General features: G+C 38.8%; 1 protein-coding gene and 2 long non-coding RNA genes across 32 annotated transcripts in view; 2 read left to right on the top strand and 1 right to left on the bottom strand.

Annotated features, from left to right (window-relative positions):
- The window catches only part of ARHGEF6 (Rac/Cdc42 guanine nucleotide exchange factor 6), a 119,297-nt gene that overhangs the window by 69,943 nt on the left and 23,691 nt on the right, over nucleotides 1–25,663 (top strand). For all 30 annotated transcript variants that reach the window (XM_077987426.1, XM_077987424.1, XM_077987425.1 and 27 more), the window contains 3 exons: nucleotides 2,267–2,362; nucleotides 4,007–4,129; nucleotides 24,593–24,731. In XM_077987426.1, the coding sequence (XP_077843552.1) occupies nucleotides 2,267–2,362; nucleotides 4,007–4,129; nucleotides 24,593–24,731 (358 nt within the window). The remainder of the gene's footprint in view (nucleotides 1–2,266; nucleotides 2,363–4,006; nucleotides 4,130–24,592; nucleotides 24,732–25,663) is intronic.
- On the top strand, nucleotides 8,575–12,495 carry LOC144338732 (uncharacterized). Its single transcript, XR_013413060.1, has 2 exons — nucleotides 8,575–8,706; nucleotides 9,665–12,495. It is a non-coding gene; the product is annotated as an uncharacterized LOC144338732 (long non-coding RNA).
- On the bottom strand, nucleotides 17,497–21,279 carry LOC144338735 (uncharacterized). The gene is made up of 2 exons (XR_013413063.1): nucleotides 20,995–21,279; nucleotides 17,497–18,914 (listed from the first exon to the last, which is right to left on the bottom strand). It is a non-coding gene; the product is annotated as an uncharacterized LOC144338735 (long non-coding RNA).

Below are 25,663 nucleotides of genomic sequence, written 5' to 3'. Positions count from 1 at the left end.
ATTAGTGATAGTGAGCATTTCTTCATATGTTGTTTGGCCATTTGTAAGTCTTCTTTTGAGAAGTGTGTGTTCATGTCATTTGCCTACTTTTTGATGGGATTATTTGTTTTTTTTCTTACTGGTTTGTTTGAGTTCTTTGGAAAAGAGTCAGGGCTGAGGAGGTGAGAGACCTGAGTCAGACCTGTACTGTTCCTAAATGAATTCAGAATGCAGTGATAGTAAGTTTCCATTACTTCTGACTGTCTTGTTGGCCCCAAAGTGATTTGAGCAAACCAGACTGACTATTATCTGATCGCGAAGGGGCCAGATAAGCCCCCGGTCAGGTTCAGATAAGGCCCCAACTTAAGTTCTCACTGCTCTGAGGGAGCAACAACGAGGGAAGTTGGTTGGCTAAAGGTTTCACTTTAGAATAGGGGTTTTCCAGCTTGTGATTCAGGATGGCATTACAGCAGAGGAACTAGCAGTTTTTTATTCTCTCAGAGTTACTGGTAATGTTTGTTTTGGTCTTCTTCCCTTTCTTTCTTAGTCAGCAAAAAAATATTCTCTTGGGAATACTCCCCTGGTATTTTCTATATATAATATACATATATAATATATTATATATTTAATATATGTAATATATAATATATAATAAAAAATAAAATATATAATATATTATACATATATATATTTTGAGACGGAGTCTCACTCTGTCCCCCAGGCTTGAGTGCAGTGGCGAGATCTCGGCTCACTGCAACCTCTGCTTCCCAGGTTCAAGCGATTCTCCTGCCTCGGCCTCCTGAGTAGCTGGGACTACAGGCATAGGCCATCACGCATGGCTAATTTTCTATTTTTAGTAGTGATGGGATTTCACCATATTGGCCAGGCTGGTCTTGATCTCCTGACCTCAAGTGATCTGCCCGCCTTGGTCTCCCAAAGTGCTGGGATTTCAGGCGTAAGCCACCACACCCGGCCTAGTATTACCATACACTCCAGGAGAAGAACATGTGGCAGACAAGGGCGTTTGTGTGTGTGTGTGTGTGTGTGTGTGTGTGTGTGTGTGTGACAGAGTCTTACTCTGTCACCCAGCCTAGAGTGCAGTGGCACGATCTCAGCTCACTGCAACCTCCGCCTCCTAGGTTCAAGCGATTCTCCTGCCTCAGCCTCCCGAGTAGCTGGAATTACAGGCGCCTGCCACCACACTCGACTAATTTTTCGTATTTTTAGTACAGATGGGGTTTCACCATGTCAGTCTGGCTGGTTTCAAACTCCTGGCTTCAAGTGATCCACCTGCCTCGGCCTCCCAAAGTTCTGGGATTACAGGTGTGAGCCACCACGCCCAGCCCAAACTTGGCTTTTTAAGCAAATCTTCAGAAACGTTTTCTCCCAAAAAGTGGTTAAGAGCATGGACTCTGCAGCTAGAATGTTTTGGTTCAATTTCTGTCTTTGGCATTTCCTGGCATTGTAGCTTTGGATGATTTGCTTAACCTCTCTATGCCTGGGTTTCCCCACCTGTAAAATGGTAATAGCCCTGGCATAATACCTACCTTATAGAGTTATTATAAGGTTAAAATGAGATTTTAATTGTAAAATGCTTGTGTAAGTGTTCAGTGCTCTATGAGTGTTGGCTCTTGTTATTATTATCACTTACTGTTTGGTAGGGGAGGAATGGATAAGAACATTCTTCATACAGAGGCCCTGGATAAAGTGGTTCAGTTTGCCTTTATTTGACTTCACTCCACTCTAAAAACTTTATTTGACTTCACTCCACTCTAAAAACAAACAAATCGATACTATTTTTTCCCTCCTACTTCATCTCATAAAGATTTCCTTTAATTGATATATGAGCATTTTAGTTTAGGAGAAAGTTGATTTTGCTATTTTTTCTTGTGTATTATATGAGCATATATAATGTCTTTCAATTACTTTTCCAGTTCATCCAGTGGAAAGTACTCAAGGGTTTTTTTACACTTATTCATAGCTATGATGTATTTTTATCTATTTATATACTTCAGTATTAAACACTTGTTTTAATTTACTCCTTGCTTTATAAAAGACCTAAATGTCCCTTACGACCACTCCTTTTCTTTAGGATCATTATTCTTATTATATAAAAGAAAATCAAGGGGAGAAGCTTAAGAAGTTGCCTAAGACAATAGAATTGTTGTAAATTGAAAGGCAAAAGTTAAAATACAGGGATTACTTCCCTTGTATTTACCATATGTTTGCAAACTATTCGCCAACTAGACTAGAAGAGATAACTACAAGTACTGTATTTTTTTTTCAGTCTGAGTACTGTGGAGGTTACGTCTTTACTGGGAAACTTCGAGGAAGTATGCACATTTCAACAGACACTCTGCCAAGCCTTGGAAGAATGTTCAAAGTAAGTGTGGCATATTTCTGATAGGATAGCCAGCAACATTGCTGTTTGTGTTTTGTTTTCCTTTTACCTGTTGCCTTAGGTAAGGGCACTTCATAGTTAGGTATTTGTTACAGCTTTGAACAAAGTAGCAATACATAGGCAATGTACTAGGTGGCAGTGTTCACAGTGTCAAACCACTAGTTGTGTATTAGAATTCTGTATCTCGTAAATTACTTTTGACTTTATTTTAAAATACCTGAGTTTGCTGTTTCTGGTCAGTATAAGAGACAAATAAGGTCTTTTTAATTTTTTAAATGTTTCTTAAAGTTCTGGGATACATGTGCTGAATGTGCAGGTTTGTTTCATAGGTATACATGTGCTGTGGTGGTTTGCTGCACCTATCAACACGTCATCCAGGATTTAAGCCCCACATGCATTAGGTATTTGTCCTAATGCTCTCTCTCCCCTTTCCCGCCACTCCCCGACAGGCCCCAGTGTGTGATGATCCCCTCGCTGGAGACACATAAGGTCTTAATTGACCATGAATGACACCTCTGGCACTGATTACATATTTTCTTTTGTACATTGCAAATTACTTGGAAAAGTCATTCAAATGATTCATTCAGTTTAACAGATTTGGTCTCTTTGAATTGCTCCTGATACTGTGTCTATTATATTAAGAGTTGAAACACACAGAAAGTGAGGGAAGGAAAAATATATCTTTATGTGAACCAACACATTTTTGATGGTTAGCTAGATTGTCCAGATGTTTAACTTCATACTACAGAGTGAACTATAATGATCATCAGGCAACATGTTTCTATAGAAAGACTAATTTTTCAAGTAGCTTATCTTGAAGAAGTTGGCAGCTTTCATCTCTACAGGGAAACTGAGATGATTACCTGTTATTTAAGCTTAATGGGACAGAGGTGGTTGTCCAGGGAGAAAGATGGAGAGGGCCCACACTAAAGGGACTTGAGGGACCAAGAGGGATCTAGATTATTGATATGAAAAGATGTTCACTAAGCGAGAAGGGCAGATTGCAAACTAGATTCATAATCCTTATGTTTTCCATTTTATCGAGAAACATTAGAAAAAAGCCCAAGAAATATGTCAACATTTTTAGAGTCAGTATCTCCAAATGGTGGGAGTCTGAGAAATTCATTTTTCTTATTATGCTTTTCTGATTTTTCTACAAATGAAGACAGGTGGCTTATACTTTAAAACATTAATTTAAAAACTTTTGAGGCTACCCTGCCTAGCAAACACCAGGCCTCCAAGATTACATAATATTCTTTTGTGGTATGTCATTTTTGGATTTGATTAGTTTTGTCTGTACTCAAACTTTAGATAAATTAACCAAGAGTATTTTTAGTGTACCCAGCTAAATTTGAAAATAATCATCTTAAAAACAAACAAGCAACCGTACCTACTAATTCCAAGTGAGTATCTGACTCTATGTATTAGAACTACGTTTGGTGGCTAGAGTTTAAAGCAGTGGGCAAGAATATGAGTTTCATGGGTAAAATGGTTATAATATAGTTTCTCTTTTAACCTTGGCAAAATATTCAGAAGGCTTTCATGCTGCCAGATATAATTGGAATAATCTTCCTTTGCCTCCTGTTTCCTATTTTGCATTCTGTGTTTTGTCCATTTTATTTACAGGTTTCCAGAAAACCAGCAAAAAGTAGGAGGTTGTCTACTGAGTCTCATGCCTCATTTTAAATCTATGTATCTGGCTTACTGTGCAAACCATCCTTCAGCTGTAAATGTACTCACTCAGCACAGGTAAATAGTTAACATTTCCCCAACTAGGTGATTTTACAATGAGATCATTTCTTAGGACCACGTCATTTGGAAATCCAAGGTCTTCAGTTGGACTCTTGATTATCCCTGTTCATGATGCCAGGAATTGATTCATTGTTACATGGATTGATTGTCCATTAATCCAGCAAGTAAATTCTTGAGCACCTACTATGTGCAAGGCCCTGTACCGGTTGATGGGGATACAGGAATGAACAAGGAGGAGGAGGTCTCTCCCCTCATGGAGCACAGAATCTTGAGGGAAATGCAGATATTAAATTAAACGTTATAAACATGTCATATTATGAAACAGTAAATTAAAAGGGTTCTGTGAGACAACAGTAACATGATATCAACTTAGTGGGATGTGGAGAAAGGGTCAGAGAGGGCTTTCCTGAAGCAAAATTCTATTTAGAGCCTATCGTTTAGCTTTCCCTTGCCCCAGTGAATGTTTTATCTGAGTTGCTGACACATAGCTAAACTGCATAGGTTCATCTCTTTTTGCCTTCCCTTGTCTGTGTAGAGAAAGTTTTAGGCAATGATTAGCTACAAAGCAGGTGTGAGCTGTGTGACAGATACTTTAAGCAAAGGGCTCTGATAATAATTATACATGACTATAAGTTGCTTCCGATTCATGATGAACAATAGAATAGTGTCTCCTTTAAGAATATGAGTCCTTGCAAGGGACCTAGATAAGTGCCACACCTGTCTTGCTCATCTTTAGCTTCTGACTACCCAACCCTGACACATTCACTGACACATTCATCTGGGCCAGAAAACTGTAGTGTAGGCTTGATGACAGAATTTTACCTTTGAAGTCATGTGCTGGAAATCCAGGTGGGACAAAAGCAAGTCCAACATAGAGACTCTTCACTTAACTTGGAGACTAAGATGCAGAATGGACATGGATTCTGGAAGCTGTTCAAGACTGAAAAGAATATTCTCTTAATCTGACCTAGATTTGAGCTCCCAGAGCTAGGCTAGAACATTAGTTGACACCAACCTCCAGAAATGACAGAAATTTTTTTTTTGTCACTCTTCTCAACAATCTTTATTTTTATTTTATTTTATTTTATTTTTATTATTATACTTTAAGTTCTAGGGTACATGTGCACAACATGCAGGTTTGTTACATATGTATACATGTGTCATGTTGTGTGCTGCACCCATTAATTCGTCATTCACATTAGATATATCTCCTAATGCTATCCCTCCCCTCTTCCCACTTCCTGTGTCCAAGTATTCTCATTGTTCAATTCCCACCTATGAATGAGAACATGCGGTGTTTGGTTTTCTGTTCTTGCGATCGTTTGCTGAGAATGATGGTTTCCAGCTGCATCCATGTCCCTACAAAGGACAAGAACTCATCCTTTTTTATGGCTGCATAGTATTCCATGGTGCACATGTGCCACATTTTCTTAATCCAGTCTGTCACTGATGGACATTTGGGTTGATTCCAAGTCTTTGCTATTGTGAATAGTGCCGCAATAAACATACGTGTGCATGTGTCTTTATAGCAGCATGACTTATAATCCTTCGGGTATATTCCCGGTAATGGGATGGCTGGGTCAAATGGTATTTCTAGTTCTAGATCCTTGAGGAATTACCACACTGGCTTCCACAATGGTTGAACTAGTTTACAGTCCCACCAACAATGTAAAAGTGTTCCTGTTTCTCCACATCCTCTCCAGCACCTGTTGTTTCCTGACTTTTTAATGATCGCCTTTCTAACTGGTGTGAGATGGTATCTCATTGTGGTTTTGATTTGCATTTCTCCGACGGTGAGTGATGGTGAGCATTTTTTCATGTCTGTTGGCTGCATAAATGTCTTCTTTTGAGAAGTGTCTGTTCATATCCTTCATCCACTTTTTGATGGGGTCGTTTGATTTTTTCTTGTAAATTTGTTTCAGTTCTTTGTAGATTCTAGATATCAGCCTTTGTCAGATGGGTAGATTGCAAAAATTTTCTCCCATTCTGTAGGTTGCCTGTTCACTCTGATGGTAGTTTCTTTTGCTGTGCAGAAGCTCTTTAGTTTAATTAGATCCCATTTGTGAATTTTTGCTTTTGTTGCCGTTGCTTTTGGTGTTTTAGACATGAAGTCCTTGCCCATGCCTATGTCCTGAATGGTATTCCCTAGGTTTTCTTCTAGGGTTTTGATGGTTTTAGGTCTAACATTTAAGTCTCTAATCCATCTTGAATTAATTTTCATATAAGGAGCAAAGAAAGGATCCAGTTTCAGCTTTCTACTTATGGCTAGCCAATTTTCCCAGCACCATTTATTAAATAGGGGATCCTTTCCCCATTTCTTGTTTTTGTCAGGTTTGTCAAAGATCATATGGTTGTAGATGTGCGGTATTATTTCTGAGGGCTCTGTTCTGTTCCATTGGTCTATATCTCTGTTTTGGTACCAGTACCATGCTGTTTTGGTTACTGTAGCCTTGTAGTATAGTTTGAAGTCAGCGTGATGCCCCCAGCTTTGTTCTTTTGGCTTACAATTGTCTTGGCAATGTGGGCTCTTTTTTGGTTCCATATGAACTTTAAAGTAGTTTTTTCCAATTCTGTGGAGAAAGTCATTGGTAGCGTGATGGGGATGGCATTGAGAAATTTTGGTTCTTGTCCTGGTTTATTAAGGTGCGATATTTATTGGCTTTACAAAGATGTTATGTAAGGACATTTTAAAGGTTGAATTGCAGTAAGTCCTGTTTGAAGGTCAGTTTTATTCCTCTGATCAAATTTTGAACTCTTACGGAATAGCAAATATGGAAATTGTAGTTTAAAGAAAGAGAAGTCATGAACTTGGAATTTTTAGGCAAGTGGCTCAACTGCTTATAGCTGACATTAGCTAATAATAGCACTGACCATGTGCCAGGCACATGATGTAAAAGCCTATGAGGGAGTTGTTATTATTGCCATCTCTGCTTTACAGATAAGACATTGGAAGGCTTAGGTTAAGTAATGTGCCCAAGAACTCAGAAATCTTAAGTGGTTGAACCAGAATCTGGGTCTGTCAGACTTCTAAAAAATGCTTTTATTAAGATATATATTTTATCCACAGAAAGAATAATATAAATGCAAATTTAAAGGATCACAATAAAATGAGCACCTGTGTATCTACCACCCAGCTTATGCAATAGAAAGTTTCCTTTCCTTTTCCTTTTCCTTTCCCTTTCCCTTTCCCTTCCCTTTTCCCTTTTCCCTTTTCCCTTTTCCCTTTTCCCTTCCCTTCCCTTCCCTTTCCTTTTTTTTGACAGAGTCTTGCTCTGTCACCAAGGCTGGAGCGCAACTGCAACCTCCACCTCCCAAGTTCAAGTGATTCTCCTGCCTCAGCCTCTAGAGTACCTGGGATTACAGGCATGCACCACCACATCCAGCTAATTTTTGTAGAGATGAGGTTTCACCATGTTGACCAGGCTGATCTCGAACTCCTGACCTCAAATGATCCACCTGCCTTGGCTTCACTTGACAGAGCAAGACTCCGTCTCAGACAAAAAACAAAACAAAATGACAACAACAACAAGAAAAGAAAGTCACTGCACCAATTTATTTTCTCACCATCTGTGTATGAGGGTTTCATTTTCTACACAACCTCACCAAACATTTGTTATTGGCAGTCTTTTTGATTATAGACATATTAGTGGATATGAAGTGGTTTCTCATGGTGAGATTGATATGCATTTTCCTCAGGAATAATGATATTGAGCATCTGATATGGTTTGGCTCTGTGTCCCCGCCCAAATCTCATCTTGAATTGTCAACCCTACATGTCGAGGGAGGGACCAGGTGGGAGGTGATTGGATCATGGGGGTGGTTTCCCCCGTGCTGTTCTTATGATAGTGAGTGAGTTCTCACGAGATCTGATGGTTTTATAAGGGGCTCTTCCCCCATCGCTCTTGCTCTCTTTCCTGCCACCTTGTGAAGGAAGTACTTGCCTTTCCTTCACCTTCCACCATGATTGTAAGTTTCCTGAGGCCTCCCCAGCCATGTGAAACTGTGAGTTGATTAAACCTCTTTTGTTTATAAATTACCCAGTCTCAGATAGTATCTTTATAGCAGTGTGAAAATGGACTAATACAGCATCTTTCATGTACCTACTGGAAGTTTGTATGCCTTCATTCAAAGAAATGTCTATTCAGATCCTTAGCGTGTTTTTAAATCAAGTTATTTGTCTCTTTATTGATATATAATTTACATAACATAAAATTCACGATGTTAAACTATGCAATTCAGTGGTTTTTAATATATTCACAAGATTATGTAGCCATCACCACTGCCTAGCTCCAGAAAAACCCGTCCCCAGTAGCAGTCACTCCTTATTATTAATGGCTAATGATGTTGCACATCTTTTCATCTTGCTTATTGGCTATTTTAATGTCTTCTTTGGGAATATGTCTATTTAAATCTTTTGCTCATTAAAAAAAATTCAGTTAGCTGTCTTTTCATTGTTGAGTTGCAACAGTTTTTTATATATTCTGGATATTATATTCTTATCAGATACATGTCTACCTTGGAGATACTGTGCATTTGGATCCAAACCACTACAGTGAAGTGAATATTGCAATGAAGTGAGTCACATTAAATTTTTGGTTTCCAGCTGAATATAAAAGTTGTGTTTACACTCTACTGTAGTCTATTAAGTGTGCAATAACATTATGTCTAAAAAACCAAGGTACATTCCTTAATTAAAGAATACTTTATTGGCTGGGCGTGGTGGCTCACGCCTGTAATCCCAGCACTTTGGGAGGCCGAGGTGGGCAGATCACTTGAGGTCAGGGGTTTGAGACCAGCCTGGTCAACATGGTGAAACCCCGTCTCTACTAAAAATACAAAAATTAGCCAGGCGTGGTGGTGCATGCCTGTAATCTCAGCTGTTCAGGAGGCTGAGACAGGAGAATCGCTTGAACCTGGGAGGTGGAGGTTGCAGTGAGCTGAGATCGTGCCACTTCACTCCAGCCTGGGTGACAGAGCAAGACTCCGTTTCAAAAACAAAACAAAACAAAACTTTATTGATAACAAATGCTAATGGTCATCTGAGCCTTCAACAAGTTATAATCTTTTTGTTAGTGGACAGTTTTCTCTTAACGTTGATGCTTGCTAAATTATCAGAGTGGTGGTTGCTAAAGGTTGGAGTGGTTGGGGAAAATTCTTAAAATAATACACCAATGAAGTTTGCCACATCGATGGATTCTTCCTCTCATGAAAGAGTTCTCTGTAGCACGTGATTCTGTTTGATAGCATTTTTACCCACGGTAGAACTTCTTTCAAAATTGCAGTCTTTTCAAACCCTGTCACTGCTTTATCAACAAAGTTTATGGACTACTAAATTCTTAGTTGTCACTTCAATAGTGTTCAGAGCATCTTCATGACAAATAGATTCCATCTCAAGAGACCACTTTCTTTGCTCATCCATAAGAAGCACCACCTCATCTATTCAAGTTTGATCATGAGATTGCAGCAATTTAGTCACGTCTTTAGGCTCCACTTCTAATTCTAGTTCTCTTGCTGTTTCCACCATGTCTGCAGTTACTTCCTCCACTGAAGTCTTGAACCCCTCAAAGTTGTCCATGAGGGTTGGAATCAACTTCTTCCAAACTCCTGTTAATGTTGAAATTTCGACCTCCTCTGCGAATGTTCTCAATGGCATCTAGAATGGTGATTCTTTTCCAGAAGGTTTTCAATGTACTTTTCCCAGATCCACCAGAGGACTCACTATGGCAGTTATATATAGCCTTCTGAAATGTACTTCTTAAATAACAAGACTTGAAAGTCAGAATTACTCCTTGATCCATGTACTGCAGAATGAATATATTAGCAGGCATGAAAACAACATTAATCTCCTTGTACATCTCCATCAGAGCTCTAGGTTGACCATGTGCATTGTCAATGAGCAGTAATATTTTGAAAGGAATCTTTTTTTTTTTTTTTTTAATCTGAGCAGCAGATCTCAGCAGTGGGCTTAAAATAGTAAACCATGCTGTAAACAGATACGCTGTTATGTAGGTTTTGTTGTTTCATTTATAGAACACAGGCAGAATAGATTTAGCATGATTCATTTTTAAGGGCCCTAGGATTTTCAGAATGGTAAATGAGCACTGGCTTCAACTTAATGTCACCAGCTGCTTTAGCTCCTAACAAGAGAGTTAGCCTGTCTTTTGAAGCTTTGAAGCCAGGCATTGACTTCTCCTCTCTAGCTATGAAAGTCCTAGATGGCATCTTCTTTTAATAGAAGGCTGTTTCCTCTACATTAAAAACCTCTTCTTTAGTGTAGCCACATTCATCAGTGATCTTAGATCTCCTGGGTAACTTGCTGCAGCTTCTCCATCAGCACCTGCTGTTTCACCTTGCACTTTTATGCTAAGGAGATGGCTCCTTTCTTTAAACTTCATGAACCAACTTCTGCTAGCTTCAAACTTTTCTTCTGCACCTTTCTCACCTCTTCCAGCCTTCATAGAATTGATGAGAGTTCAGGTCTTGCTCTGTATTAGGCCTTGGCTTAAGGGAATGCTGTGGCTGATTTGATCTTCTATCCAGACCATGCAAACTTTCTCCATACAACAATATGGCTGCTTCGCTGTCTTATCATTTGTGTGTTCATAGGAGTGTCACTTTTAATTTCCTTCAATAACTTTTCCTTTGTATTCATAACTTGGCTGACTGGTGCAAGAAGCCCAGATTTCAGCATATCTCAGCTTTTGACATGCCTGCCTCACTAAGCTGAATCATTTCTAGCTTTTGATTTCAAGCGAGAGACGTGTGACTCTTCCTTTCACTTGAACACTTAGAGGCCACTGTAGAATTACTAACTGGCCTGATTTCAATTTTGTTGTATCTCAGGGGTGGAGTAGTCAGAACACACACAACATTTACTGATTAAATTCACTGTCTTATATGTGCATGGTTCATAGTGCCCCCAAACAGTTACAATAGTGACATCAAAGATCACTGATCACAGGTCTCCATAACAGATATAATAATAATGAAAACGTTTGGAGTATTGTGGCTGGGCGCGGTGGCTCATGCCTGTAATCCCAGCACTTTGGGAGGCCAAGGTGGGCGGATCACCTGAGGTCGGGAGTTTTAGACCAGCCTGATCAACATGGAGAAACCCTGTCTCTACTAAAAATACAAAATTAGCCGGGCGTGGTGGTGCACGCCTGTAATCTCAGCTACTTTGGAGGCTGAGGTAGGAGAATCACTTGAACCTGGGAGGCGGAGGTTGCTGTGAGCTGAGATCGTGCCATTGCACTCCAGCCTGGGCAACAAGAGCAAAACTCTGTCTCGAGAAAAAAAATTAAAAAAAAAATTTAAAAAAAGTTTGGAGTATTGTAAGAATTACCAAAATGTGACACATAGACACAAAGTGAGTACACACTTTTGGAAAAATGGTACCGATAGACTTGCTCAACACACAATTGCCACAAAACTTCAATTTGTAAAAAATGCAATTATCTGTGAAGTTCAATAAAGTACAGTGCAATAAAATGAGGTGTGCCTATATATGATTTGAAAAAATGTTCTTTCATTTTTTGGGTTGTCTTTTCAGTTTCTTGATGGTGTCCTCTGAAGAACAAAAATTCTGATTTTACATTTTAATTTTGATGATGTCCAATATGTTGTTTTGTTGTTGTTTCTTGCACTTTTGGTGTTATATCTAAGGAATTATTGCCTAATCCAGGTCATGTAGATTCATGCCTATTTATTTTCTTAGAGTTTTATAATCTTAGCTTTTATATTTAGGTCTTTAATTAATTTTGAGTCAATTTGCACATATGGTTCCATTTTATTCTTTTGCATGTGGATATCTAGTTGTCCCAGCACCATTTGTTGATTTCTATTCTTACAAATTGAAGTTGTGTTTTATGGCCCATAACGTGGTCTATCTTGGTGAATGCTCCATGTGAGCGTGAGAAGAAAGTGTGGCTGTTGATTAATGAAATATTCTACAAATGTTAATTAGAACCACTTGATTGATGGTTCTATTCAGTTCAACTGTCTACTTACTAATTTTCTGCTGCTGGATCTGTCGATTCCTGATAGAGGGATGTTAAAGTCTAACCACAATAGTAGATTTATCTCTTTTTTCAGTTCTATCAATTTTTGTTTCATGTATTTTGATACTCTGTTGTTAGGTGCATTTACATTAAGGATTATTATGTTTTGTTGGAGAATTTGCCCTTTTATCATTGTATATTTTTCCCTCTTTATCCCTGATAATTTTCCCTGATCTGAAGTCTGCTTTGTCTGAAATTAATATAGCTAGTCCAGCTTTCTTTCAATTATTGTTAATAGGATATATCCTTCTTCATCTCTTTACTTTTAATTGTCATAGATTAAAATATATGTTGTAGACAAAATATAGTTGAGTCTTGCTTCTTAATCCTCTCTGACAGTCTCATTCTTTTAATTGGCATATTTAGAAAATTCACATGTTAAGTGATTATTTATATATTTGGATTAGTATCTACCATGTTCGTAACTGTTTTCTATTCATTGCAATTGTTCTTTGTTTCTTTTTTACCTCCCTTTTTCTGCCTTTTCTATTTTTAGTAAATATTTTATATTATTTTATTTCCACTTTTCTCTTAGTAAATTATACTCTCTTTAAAAAATTTTACCAGTATCCCTAGAGTTTATGTCATGTATTTACAGCTAAATCTAACAACACTTTCACATAACACTACACCATTTCATAGGTAACTTATAACAGAATATTCTCAATTCTTCCCTCTTATCCCTTATAATATTATTGTAATTCATTTCACTTTTCCATAAAGTAAAAATCACCCAATACACTGTTGCTGTTATTACTTTGAACAGTTATCTATAAAATCAATTAAGAATAAGAAAAATGAGGCCAGGCGCAGTGGCTCATGTCTGTAATTCCAGCACTGTGGGAGGCCGAGGCGGGGATCATGAGGTCGGGAGATCAAGACCATCCTGGCTAACACGGCGAAACCACGTCTCTACTAAAAATACAAAAAAATTAGCCGGGTGTGGTGGCGGGCACCTGTAGTCCCAGCTACTCGGGAGGCTGAGGCAGGAGAATGGCGTGAACCTGGGAGGCAGAGCTTGCAGTGAGCTGAGATCGCGCCACTGCATTCCAGCCTGGGCGACAGAGCGAGACTCCATCTCAAAAAAAAAAGAAAAAAAAAAAAGAAAAATGAAATATTTTGTTATACCTGCATTTATTATTTTTGATACTTTTTTCCATGTATATCCAAGTTTTGTTTGTTTGTTGTTTTTAAACCTATATCACTTTCCTTCTCTCTGAAGAACTTCTTTTAACATTTTTGCAAGGCAAGTCTTCTGGCCACAATTTCCCACATTTTTTGTTTGTTTGAGAAAGTATTCGGAATTCTAGGTTGTCATTTTTTTTCCTTCAACACTTTAAATATTTCATTCCATTCTGTTGTTTGCATGGTTTATAATGAGAAGTCTGATAGAATTCTTATCCTTGGTCCTCTATAGGTAAGGTGTATTTTCCTCTCTGGCTTCTTACAAGATTTTCTCGTTGCTTTTGCCTTTCTGCAGCTTGAATATGAAATGGCTAGGTATAGATATGTTTTGCTATGTATTCTGCTTGGTGTTCTCTGAGATACCTGGATCTGCAGTTTGGGGCCTGTCAATAATTTTGCACAATTCTTGGCCTAATAGGCTCAACATTTTAAATATTTATTCTCCTTTCTCTTTCTTTTCTGTGTATATTCCCATTATGCACATATTACACCTTTTGTACTTGTTCCACAGTTTTTGTGTATTCTCTTCAATTTAAAAATTTTTTCTTTACATTTAAGTTTAGGAAATTTCTGTTGACATATCTTAAAGCTCACTGTTTCTTTCCTCAGCTATGTTTAGCCTATTTATTAGACTATCAAAGGCATTCTTCATTTCTGTCACAGTGTTTTTTATTTCAGGCATTTTCTTTTGATCATTTCTTAGTGCTTCTATCACTCTGCTTACATTACCCATCTTTTATTACATGTTGTCTGTCTTTATCCATTAGAACCTTTAACATATTAAGTATAGTTATTTTGAATTCCCTAATAATTCCAAGATCTGTGTCATATCTGAGTCTGATTCTAAAGCTTGCTTAAAGCTTGCTTTGTCTCCTCAGACTGTTTTTTTCTTGCCTTTCAGCATGCCTTGTAATTTTTTTGTTGGAAGGTAGACTTGATAAATTAAGTAATAGGAACTGAGGTAACTAGGTGTTTACTGTGAGGTTTTCTGTTAATCTGGCTAGAATCTTGCCTGTGTTTAATGTTTGCTGTAGCTGTACGTATGAGGGGCTTTAGATTTTTCTTGTTTCCTTTTCTTCTCCCTTATTAGCTTTGGCCTCCCTCCCTCCCTCCCTCCCTTCCTTCCTTCCTTCGTCTCACTGTCTCCCAGGCTGGAGTGCAGTGGTGTGATCTCAGCTCCCTGCAACCTCTGCCTCCCAGGTTCAGGCAGTGTTCATGCCTCAGTCTCCTGAATAGCTGGGATTACAGGCATGTGCCACCATGCCTGGTTAAATTTTTTGTATTTTTAGTTTAGACAGGGTTTCATCAAGTTGGCCAGGCTGGTCTCAAACTCCTGACCTCAAGTGATCCACCTGCCTCAGCTTCCCAAAGTGCTGGGATTGCAGGCCTGAGCCACCGCGCCCAGCCTATCTTTGGGTTTCTTAAGAACTCCTTCTTAAATAGAGTCTGTGTCTTGCAGATCCCTCCCTGTTATTATATATTGGGGCCCTGTCAATGTGGTGATAAGGTGTTGGGAAGGGGATACATTCTATAATGTTATGAACAAGTCTCAATTTTTTAGTAGACCTGAGTCCCTGGAAATTGACCTCCAGAAGCAGTTCTTAGCCTTTTTTAGTCCTCTCACATAGAGCAGGAAGATGAGAGAAGGCTGAAGCTGGCCTATTGTACCTTCCCCAGGTCATATAAGACTTGGCAACATAGTTTCCCTTTGTTTTGGACAGGCCTTTGTTTTGGGAAAGGTTCTGGGATTATTTCAAAATGGATGCTCCACCCCGCCCCCACTCCTACCCCAAAACGTGAGAGGATTTTTCTCTGATCTTCACTATGAGAACATTTTTGGGTTTTTGGATCCCAAACCCACAAAAGTGTTGCCCCACCTCCTCAAGATGGTTCTCCAGGAGTTTTTAAATCTCAAGTTGGGGTCCACATTCAGACTTCAGGAATTCATTAAAATCACTATGCAGGTGTTCCTGCCAGTTACTGGGTCCAGTGGCTTCTGCTTTAGAGAAGCTAATCTCAGCTGTAATTCTCTGTATTCACTGTCTCTCCAGATTTTGAGGTGGTGATTTTTTCTGTGATCTCAGTTCTCAGTAAATCTAAGAAAAGTCATTGATTTTCAGTTTGTTCAGTATTTTTAAAATTATGACTATAATGTGATGACTTCTAAGCTCTTTAGATGTCAGAGCTGAAATCAGAAGTGCTTTAATGATTTTTTCACTATATTTTAATTTTCTATTATTTTAAACGTTTTTGTTATAAATATTCTCTACAATATTTCACTATATTTTGGGGTTTCTTTCAGTGGTTACTCTAAAACTTTCCATATATATCTTATGAGAATGGACTTCATTTTTTATGCTAACTTAATTCTGGTTATATACAAAAACGTGATTCCTGTATAACTGTTTCCTCTTCCCTTTTTGTTATTATAAATATTAACTCCATATACACAATAATACATGTTATAATTGTTATTTAATTTTATGTCCATTAATACAACTGAGAGAAGAAAGGAAAGGAAAAATATATTTATAGTGTTTGTTATATTAACTTCCTTATTTACCATTTCTGTTTCCCTTCACTTTTTCCTGTGAATTTGTGTTACTATCTGGTGGTATATTCTTATTCCAATAGACCTTTGCTCCCACCCATCTCCTTCATGCTGTGTTTTTCAAATATATTAAATTTATGTGTGTATAGGTCCAACAATGAAATTATAAAATTTTGCTTTGTCCAATTGCTTTTATATCAGTTAAGAGAAGAAGAAGCACGTATTTATACTGTCTTTCATAATTGCATATTTACCTTTATTGGTGCTCTTTGTTTTACTATGTGAATTTAAATTTAAATCTGGGTTTACTTGCTTTCAGCCTGAATGTCTTCATTGAGTGCTTATTGTAAGATGGATTTTTTAGAAAGGATTCTCTCAGTTCTTGTCTGGGAATGTTTTCACTCCACCTTCCATTTTTTTTTTTTTTTTTTTTTTTTTTTTTGAGACGGAGTCTTGCTCTGTCGCCCAGGCTGGAGTGCAGTGGCGCGATCTCGGCTCACTGCAAGCTCCGCCTCCCGGGTTCACGCCATTCTCCTGCCTCAGCCTCCCGAGTAGCTGGGACTACAGGCGCCCACAACCGCGCCCGGCTAATTTTTTGTATTTTTAGTAGAGACGGGGTTTCACCGTGGTCTCGATCTCCTGACCTTGTGATCCGCCCGCCTCGGCCTCCCAAAGTGCTGGGATTACAGGCGTGAGCCACCACGCCCGGCCTCCACCTTCCATTTTGAAAGAGAGTTTGGATGAATACAGAATTCTTGGTTGGCAGTTCTGTTGAGTATGTCATCCCACTGCCTTCTGGCCTCCAAGATTCTGATGAGAAATCAGCTGTTAATATTATCTAGGTTCTCTAGTTCATGACTAGTTGTTTTTATCTTCCTGCTTACAGTTTTCTCCTTGACTTTCAGGATTTTTATTATAATTTGGGCATGGACCTCTTTGCATTTATCCTACTTGAAATTCATTGAGCTTCTTGTATGTGTGGGTTGATGTTTTCCTCAAATTTAGGATTTTTTAGTCATTATTTCTTTGCATATTTTTTCTGCTCCATTCTCTCTCTCCTCTCTTTTTTAGTACTTCCATTATGCATATGTTATTTTGCTTAAAGATTTTCCAAATTTCTCTGAGGCTCTATTCATTTTTCTTTATTCTTTTTTCTCTTTTTTTATATTGCATAATCTCAATTGATGTATTTTAAGTTTACAGATTCTTTCTTCTGCCAGTTCAGATCAGCTGTTGAGCCCCTCTAATGAAATTTTAAATTTCAGTTATTTTACTTTTAAACTCTAGAATGTTCATTTGGTTCTTCTTCTTTCTTTTTGTTTACAATTTCGATATCTTTATTGATGTTCTCTATGTGGTGAGACATTGTCATCATAGCTTCCTTTACTTCTTTAAGCATGGTTTCCTTTTGTTCTTTGCACATATTTATAATGGCTACTTTGAAGACTTTATTAAGTCTGACATTTTGTCTCTCTTACTGACAATTTCTATTGTTTCTTATTTGTGTGAGTTACACATTCTTGTTTCTTTGTGTGCCATATTTTTTTTTGTTGTTGTTGAGAACAAGGCATTTTAGGTAATTTTAGATTTCACAACTGTGATACTGATTTCATTCCCCACTCTCTGGGACATGTTTCTGTTGTTTTTGTGTGTTTATTTAGTAACTTGATTGGACTATTTTAGTGAAGTCTATTTTGCTCACAGTGTACAATCTCTGGCATCACTCTTCAGAGGGCACAGCCTTGGTCAGCCATGCAGTCACTCTGGAATGACAGTGGTCTTAGCAGAGCTCTCTTTGACTGTCTCACTCCCTGATCTCTCTTTTAAGCCCCATTGGTATCACACCCAGGTGTTAGGCTCTCCTAATTTCCAGCTGATTGGCTCTAATGTTTTAGACAATTTCATGGGGGCATAAATGGCTTCACCATCTGATCTAATTAAGTTCAAGTGGAGACAGTTTTTGAGACCAGACTTTGAGGTTTGTTCTGATCCTTCTTAGCACTTCCTAGCTGTCTCTTTTCCTGGCTCTCTCTCTGGTGACCTAGCTGGCCTATGGGTTAGCTTTTTGCACTTAAGTGACAGGAACTACCTGCCTCCTTTTATTTGCTTACTACCAAAATCTCCTTTGTTTTGGCATGAGCCCTTACGCTTGAATATCCCCACATGCCCTTTTCCAAATAAAACAAATTTCTTCATGGAGAGCTTCAGAATTCTTCTGTTCCCATGGACTGTGTCTCCCTCTGGAAAAAATCTCACTACTCTGGGAGCTGGGAAGCATGGGTACCCTCTGGTTACCTCTTCCAGCTTGCCTTTTCCAGCATGGAACTCTCTACCCTACACGTGGGCTGGGGTGAGGGTGATTGGGCCTACCCTCCAGCCTGTGTAGTGGCTGCGTGAAGTGAGCTTTTGACCTCTCAGGCACGCTCACCAGGAATTTAGTCTCTTTTACACAGAGTTGAAGGGGAGAGATGTGCTGATGGCCTGTCCCTCCTGGCGAGATATCATATTTTTTGACTGGTAGCTGAGAGGCCAGGGAGGCCTCTCTTCTTGGTCACAGTTGCCCAGAATGGAACTTCTGTCAAACTGAGTTGGGAGGAGGGAGAAGAGGGAGGGCTGGTCATAGCTCAAATGCTGTAAATTCTCCCTGTTCTTACTGAGTTTTAGTAGATTTTCCTGAATTTTTTTTTTCATTTATCTTATATCATTAGGACAACTTCTAGATATTTTATTTATTTTTATTATTATTGGTTTTTTAGAGACAAGGTCTTGCTCTGTCACCCAGGCTGGAGTGCAGTGATACAATCATAGCTCAACACAGCCTTGAACTCTTGGGCTCAAGCAATCCTCCCACCTCAGCCTCCTAAGCAGCTGTGACTACAGGCACACACCACTACACCCAGCTAATTAAAAAAAATTGTAGAGGCAGGGCTTTCACTATGTTGCTCAGAGTTTGCTGGTCTCAAACTCCTGGGCTTAAGTGAGCCTCCTGCCTCAGCCTCCCAAAGTGCTGGGATTACAGGTGTGAGCCACTGCGCCTGGCCTAAATGGTTTTCACCTGTTATGCTTTTTTTTTTTTTTTTTTTTACTGAGTAGTACGTCCAATGAGTCTCATGCCACCATCTCAAAAGTGGAACTCCTTACTGTTTCCTTTTACATCCTGTGCCCCTGCCTGATCTGAGCCTAAACTTTTTACCACTTTTATAATGTCTCACTTCACAATTCTACCACTTAGAGGCTGTTTTACCCAAGGTGATTCACTTCACTTCTAAGCCTTAATTTCCTCACTTGTAAAATGAGGGTCAAACCACCTACCTTGTAGGATTGATGTGAGGATTAAATGAAATAATGTATACTAAGCACCCAGTACAGTGTCACCATGCCCCATGTGTCCTTTAAACATTTTCTACCTACCAGCTACTAGTTTCTTTTTAGAAAAAACAGTAGAAAATATTTCAAGCATACAAAGAACAGAGATAATATAAAGTACACCAATGTACCCACTATTCCGCTCACAAACAAATTATAGATGCAGTTCAAGTGCTGTGTGTCCTCTTCAATATTTCCTGCTCTTCTCTCCCTCACCAGAGTGGACCACAGTCCTAAATTTGTTTTTGTCATTTCCAGGAATGTTTTCATAATTTTCTACATATCTACAATAAAGAAAAAATGATTCAGAGACATTTTTTCGTTTGATGAATACATAAATGTCCTGTATGTATAAGGGCAAATTCTTTAACACCAATAAAATGAGCACATGTTCTCCTTTTGATATGAAAACAGTATTCTGGATGAATACTGGAAAGAAATGGTTTACCTCAAGTGGCAGACTTTCTGTGGTGTTTAGAGAAGTTTCCATTGTAACTCTGTGTGTTAAAATGTTACTGACTACATTTACCTATGTTAGGAATTTAATTTTATAATTAAAATTAAGTAAAGGTTCCCTCAAACATTATGGTTTAAAGTTTGTTACACAGTTGATTTAAAAGATTCTCAACTTTTTGGTGAAGTATAATGCCCTGTTTAATTTTAGTTAATGGTGTTTTTGAGAATTTTACAGTATCCCTTGAAATGATGGAAGACTCAATGGAGTCCTCATAGAACTAAATTTTTATCTTACTGGTTTATTTACAGGTAAAAGGGATGAAAATTAAAATACTTGAGGTTTTTCTCACATGTGCTTTTAATATAATCTCAGCTATTTTACATGCATCTAGGTGGCAATTTATGCTGACCTATTAAAGGCAAAGCACAGTGAAATGAAATTCATAGAAAATTCACATTAAACATTTTTTAGATGAAGATTTCAGCTAAAATAGGGACATTGGTGGATTTCTGTTCTTTCCTTGCTGAAGCTGTAATGTTCAGGTGAATTTCTTTCTTTCGGCCTTTAGGTGGCAGTACCATACCAGGAATGCTCATAACAATTGGCCCTGAGAAGGGATCCAGCCTTAAAATTGTATGATTGCATGCAGGTGTCTTGTTAAAAATGCAGTCGTGTATGGCCTGAATTTGGATATGTAATCAGACCCCAACCTTGATGTGTCCCCATATTTGCATATCTTTGAATGGCCGCTCTAGTATTTTGTTGTGCCCTGGGTAAGGTCTTTCGGGATTTCCCCTCCCTCTCCCCTGCTAGCTTGCTACGGTAGCTCCTGTTTCTTCCTGGGAATAACCTCTCTTTTACAAAAATACCCTCTTCTCTCCTGTGCTTGCTTCAGTGTGGCATTTATCCTTTTCACGAGGGAGAGGGTTAAATGAGAGATCAGAGAGAAGAGGACTTGGTGCTAAGACAGATCCGGACCTCACTTCCGTCTCTGCTGTGGTGTGCTTTTGCTCTCCTTAGTTCTCTTCACTCTTTGTTTACCATGGTTGCCAGCAATGAAGACTTTGAGAACCCCCCCCCGCCAAAAAAAAGTTGTGTACTCGCTCTGGGGACAAGGAGCACAGAAAAAATTCTGAGCCTGGGTTCTGTTCTTTTCTGTCTTTGAAGGACCAGAGAAGGGAGAAAGTAAGACTGATAACAAACCAAAGGTGGTAGGGACAAGGCCAGGCGCGGTGGCTCATACCTGTAATCCCAGCACTTTGGGTGGCCAAGGCAGGTGGATCACTGGAGGTCAGGAGTTCGAGACCAGGCTGGCCAATATAGCGAAACCCCATCTCTACTAAAAGTACAAAAATTAGCCGGATGTGGTGGTGTGCGTCTGTAGTCCCAGCTACCCAGGAGGCTGAGAGGCAAGAGAATCGCTTGAACCCTGAAGGCGGAGGTTGCAGTGAGTCAATATCGCACTACTGCACTTCAGCCTGGGCAATAGAACAAGACCATTCCAAAAAAAAAAAAAAAAAAAAAAAAGGAGTGGGGACAAAAAAAGAAGCAAAAGACGCACACCACCTAATCTCTGGGGCTGGATAAATGAAAAAGAGAAGAAAGGGAACCACTAAATCCAGTGTGAGTGGCACTCTTGAAATTTTCCACTGGCCAGAGGCTGTGGCAGCCAGCTCCTCTTGCCTCACCTCCCCTTTTGGGCCACAGTGATTTCCCCTGAAAGGACTGTTGGGGGAGTAATTGAGGTGGAAAGGAGGAATCTCTGATCTGCTAGGTAGAGTTATGATCATTCAAATTAGAAACCTATACAAAGATGCCACAGAAACACTTCTATATGAGATGGCTAAGCTCTGTAGCGTTATTGTAGTATGCATAATTTTCTTCAGTTTTCCAGTCCAACCCAGAATATCCCAGAGCCCCATCCACCATGCATTCTATGAAATAAATGTGTGTTGTTTTAAACAGCATTTATACACTGAGAACTGCTTCTATTGTATCACGCCACATACACAGAACATGTTAAGCTTGAAAAGCAAGTCTTAATCGATTCACTGCTGTTTCAAATGGGCTGTATAAAATTAAAAACTGCATTTAAAAGATTGTTCTTTGGTATAATAATATATATTTATGTATTATATTTGTGTATAATGATACTAATTTGTGTATTATGTTTATTTGGCTAAATAAAATGTGTCTTTTAGGATCTATTTATCACAGACAAAAGGCATTTTAGGACAATTTTGTTCTTTTGTTGCCTTAGTAAAATTATCTTTTCTGAAGAACCAGTGTTTTAATCCAAGATAGTGATCTCATGTTGTATTGAAATAAATTTAAACTCTTTTATAATATTTAGCAAGCCTAGAAGTTAGAATGCTGCATGGAAATAATAAAGTACACATTAGCATTTGCTTTTAATTGCTGTAACTCTTGCATCAATTAGAGTAAAACGTTGAGGATGCGGGCAGTCATTTAGTCACTGAAAGAAAAAATAAAACTTGTTTACTAAATTGAAAATAAATTAGAAAAATGATTTTCTCCAAATTACTTTTCTACTCAAATGCACTCCAAACCCGAGTTATTTCCCTAATTATATTTTATATGCAATGAATTTTTAAACCTCTTTATGCACTTTATGCTCTTGGTTGGCAATTAAACATCAATTGAATTTCCATTAAGTTGGAAACCACAGGTACTGGTAGTTTTTAAAGATGTGATTTTAGCAAGGTATTTGTCTTGGGATAATAATAATAATAATGCATCCATTGACTAAAGTTTACAAAATACTGTCCTGCAGAGAGCCAGTATGGTATCCTGAAAAGACCTGAGACTTTGGCTTCAGACCTGAGTATGAATCCCACTGTAGCCACTTACTATCACTCTTCCTCTCAGCTTTCTCATCTGTAAAATGGGGAGAACACCTATGTTGAAATGTTGTTGTCATTAAACAAGAGTGAATGCATGTATAATTCTTAGCATGAAATAGTAGCGTTAAAACCCCCAATATTTAAGCTTTGCAATTTTATTAGGAAGTAGGTTTTATCTCTCTTATAAACATGAGTCAGTTGAGGCTCAGGCAACTCATTCAGGGTTGCCAACTCTGTTTTATGACTCCAAGTCTAGGACATTTCCCTCCTTTTGGCTACTTCTGGAACAAGACTACAAAAACTGATAAAAGGATTAGCAGCAGGGTGGGTGCGGTGGTTCATGCCTGTAGTCCCAGCACTTTGGGAGGCCGAGGTGGGAGGATTGTTTGAGCCCAGGAGTTCGAGACCAGCCTGGGCAACATGGCAAAACCCCGTCTCTGTAATTTTTTGTAAGTTTAATAAAAAGGATAGCAGCAATTGCTAGATATGACCTCTCATGTGTGATCTAGACTCCATTAAGGCAGCCATTCCCAGCCCTTATTTTCTCTGACATACGTGCCACACTGGGCTGCTGTTGCGTTAGCTGAAACTCCATCTTTTCTCTCCTGCTCAGAAAAACCCACGAAGGGAGAGTGTGGGTGGGTGTCTATAATTAATAGGGATAACCTGCAATCCGCTCTGTTTCCAGCCTCCCAGTACTTTATTACTTACAGCAAGTTTTTGGAACACACTTCACACCTTATAGCAGCACACCACAGTTGGGAACCATGGCATAAAATGTGTTCTAGGGAGAATAAGTAGGTCGCTTTGCAGTAGGGGTTTCCTGCTGGGGAGTAGTGAGAAAGATGGTGGAGCCAGTAGGAGTCTAAAAAGTCAAGACTTGATCTTGTAGGCACTCAGAGCTTGGGTAGGAAAGCAGTGAGGCTAAAATGGTAGTCTGCAGGACCTGGGAAAAGCCTGGAAGCCAGGAAAACAGTTGGTCTATTGAAGTGAGCCAGATGGGATGAGCTGAAGTCCTGAACTAAGGCAGTGGCAGCAGGAATGGGAACGAATCAACAGATCCAAGAAGATTTGTGACTGACTGGATATTCATGGCCAACCAAAGAGGTAAAAGGGCCATGTAATAAAGCAGAAGTTTCAACATAAACTGACACTTAGGCAGTAGCTTTCCTTCTCTAAGTATATTTTGCTTAAATGTGTATTAAAATGATCTTGCAGCCCCAGGACTCAATATCCCTGTTGGTGGAAAGTAAACAATCTGGAACGGTGCTAAACAGCAGAGAAAGCACCGGCTTAGAATTAGACATTTACAACACACAGTTCATAAAATATTAATACATTTTTTTCATCAAGTTACTGCCTTATGTAAGTGTTTGGTTAACCTGCTGCACTGGTTTTAGATATTGGGCTAAGTGACTTTGTGGTTAGTCATACAAACATGCTGGTGTCTAAATGTAGGAAGTGATTCTAGAACATTACAAGTGGGTGATACAACCTTGTGGATTGTTATCTTTAGGCACCTGACCAGTCCATAACTAGGACATTTGAAGTGATTAAGAAAATCTATTTTTTAAATTATACTTTAAGTTCTGGGTCATCTGATACACTGTATATCTCATGACCATGAATGTAGGCTCCTTAAGGGTGGGGATTTTTTTGTTTGTTTGTTTACTGCTGTAGCCCCATCAGAGAACAGAGCCTGTCACTTAGTAGATGCTCAATCAGCAATTGTTGAATGTATGACACCAGGAATCACGACTGTCTGGCTCACCAAAGGAGCCCTGATGCTGATTTTACAGAAGGAGCTTAATAAAGCGTGATTTAGTTGAGCCAAAACAAATTGAACAGCGTTTGGACTAGTGAAACGCATTTTTATTTGGCTTTATGTTGTGTGAAATACAGTAAAATAATTTTAGGTTGATAATTCTTTACATGAGATATTCAGCAGTAACAAAACTATATTTGTTCTTTTGCTAGTGATGAGTTGGAACAATTCATGGAAAATCAAGGTGCATCGAGCCCAGGTATCCTCATTTTAACAACAAGCCTCAGCAAACCATTCATGCGACTGGAGAAATATGTTACTCTCTTGCAAGAGTTGGAACGGCATATGGAGGTAAGGGAAGGTGAACTTTTTCAAGCTCCTGTGCCAAGTATGATCCTGTGCTCTGGAGGACGTAGCCAATTTGCCTCCAAAATGGCCTTGCAGAGGAATCAAGGTCTTGGATTCAAAGTTTACTTTATCTGTTCTTCCCTCCTCTCAGGCTTCTAGTTTTCATCTTTATGCAGCAAAATAAGATCCTTATTCTTTGCTACTAGGTATTAATGATCATTTGCCCTTTTCGCTCTTCTCTTCCAAGCCTTGGTCCTGTGGCTTCCCTTAAGTCTATGCTTACTTGCTAACTGGGGTTTTCTTTTGCCCTCTCAGTAGTTTGGTCAAAATCCAACTAAGAAATCTTCTCTGGTTCTGGTATATTAACCAACTTTATCGTGGGAGATAAAGCAGAACAACATCAGAATGTACAAAGAACAAGTTCACTATAGACAGGAATATTTATCTGTAGAATTCTGCCATCATTCAATTTCCTGACTCTGGATGACAATGGAAGATTCTGGTATTCCTTAAAGACCAATGAATGGGTACAATATTAGTGGTATCTCTCTACACATCATGCATGTACATCAGAGTCCCTCCACATTTTTATTTATAAACCTACAGTTTACTTGCAACTCTTGTAGCATAGCTGTAATCTTTTCTAAATATTAAGATTTTGCAATGAGGCCTGATAATTGAATATTTTTTCACCAAGAACCAAAGGCCTCGTGTTATGAAAAACCAATCAGCAGAGCTAGCTCCTTGAGGCTTTCTTTTGTGATTGTTCATGGGGGATTTAAGTGTGGGTGGGAGAGGAGGGCCTGCTGGAGGAGGCTGCATTTACCCTAGTTGCTCTTCCTGTGTCTGGGGAAAGGTTTTGAGGTTTCAAGGGGTTTGATTATCTTTAAAGAAAAAGGGTGCACCCGCACTTTGCCGGGCTTGTCAGCATTTGT

This window comes from Macaca mulatta, chromosome X (genome assembly GCF_049350105.2).
Source record: "Macaca mulatta isolate MMU2019108-1 chromosome X, T2T-MMU8v2.0, whole genome shotgun sequence".
Classification (NCBI taxonomy): Eukaryota; Metazoa; Chordata; class Mammalia; order Primates; family Cercopithecidae; genus Macaca; species Macaca mulatta.
This window is presented reverse-complemented; position numbering and strand designations above follow the sequence as displayed.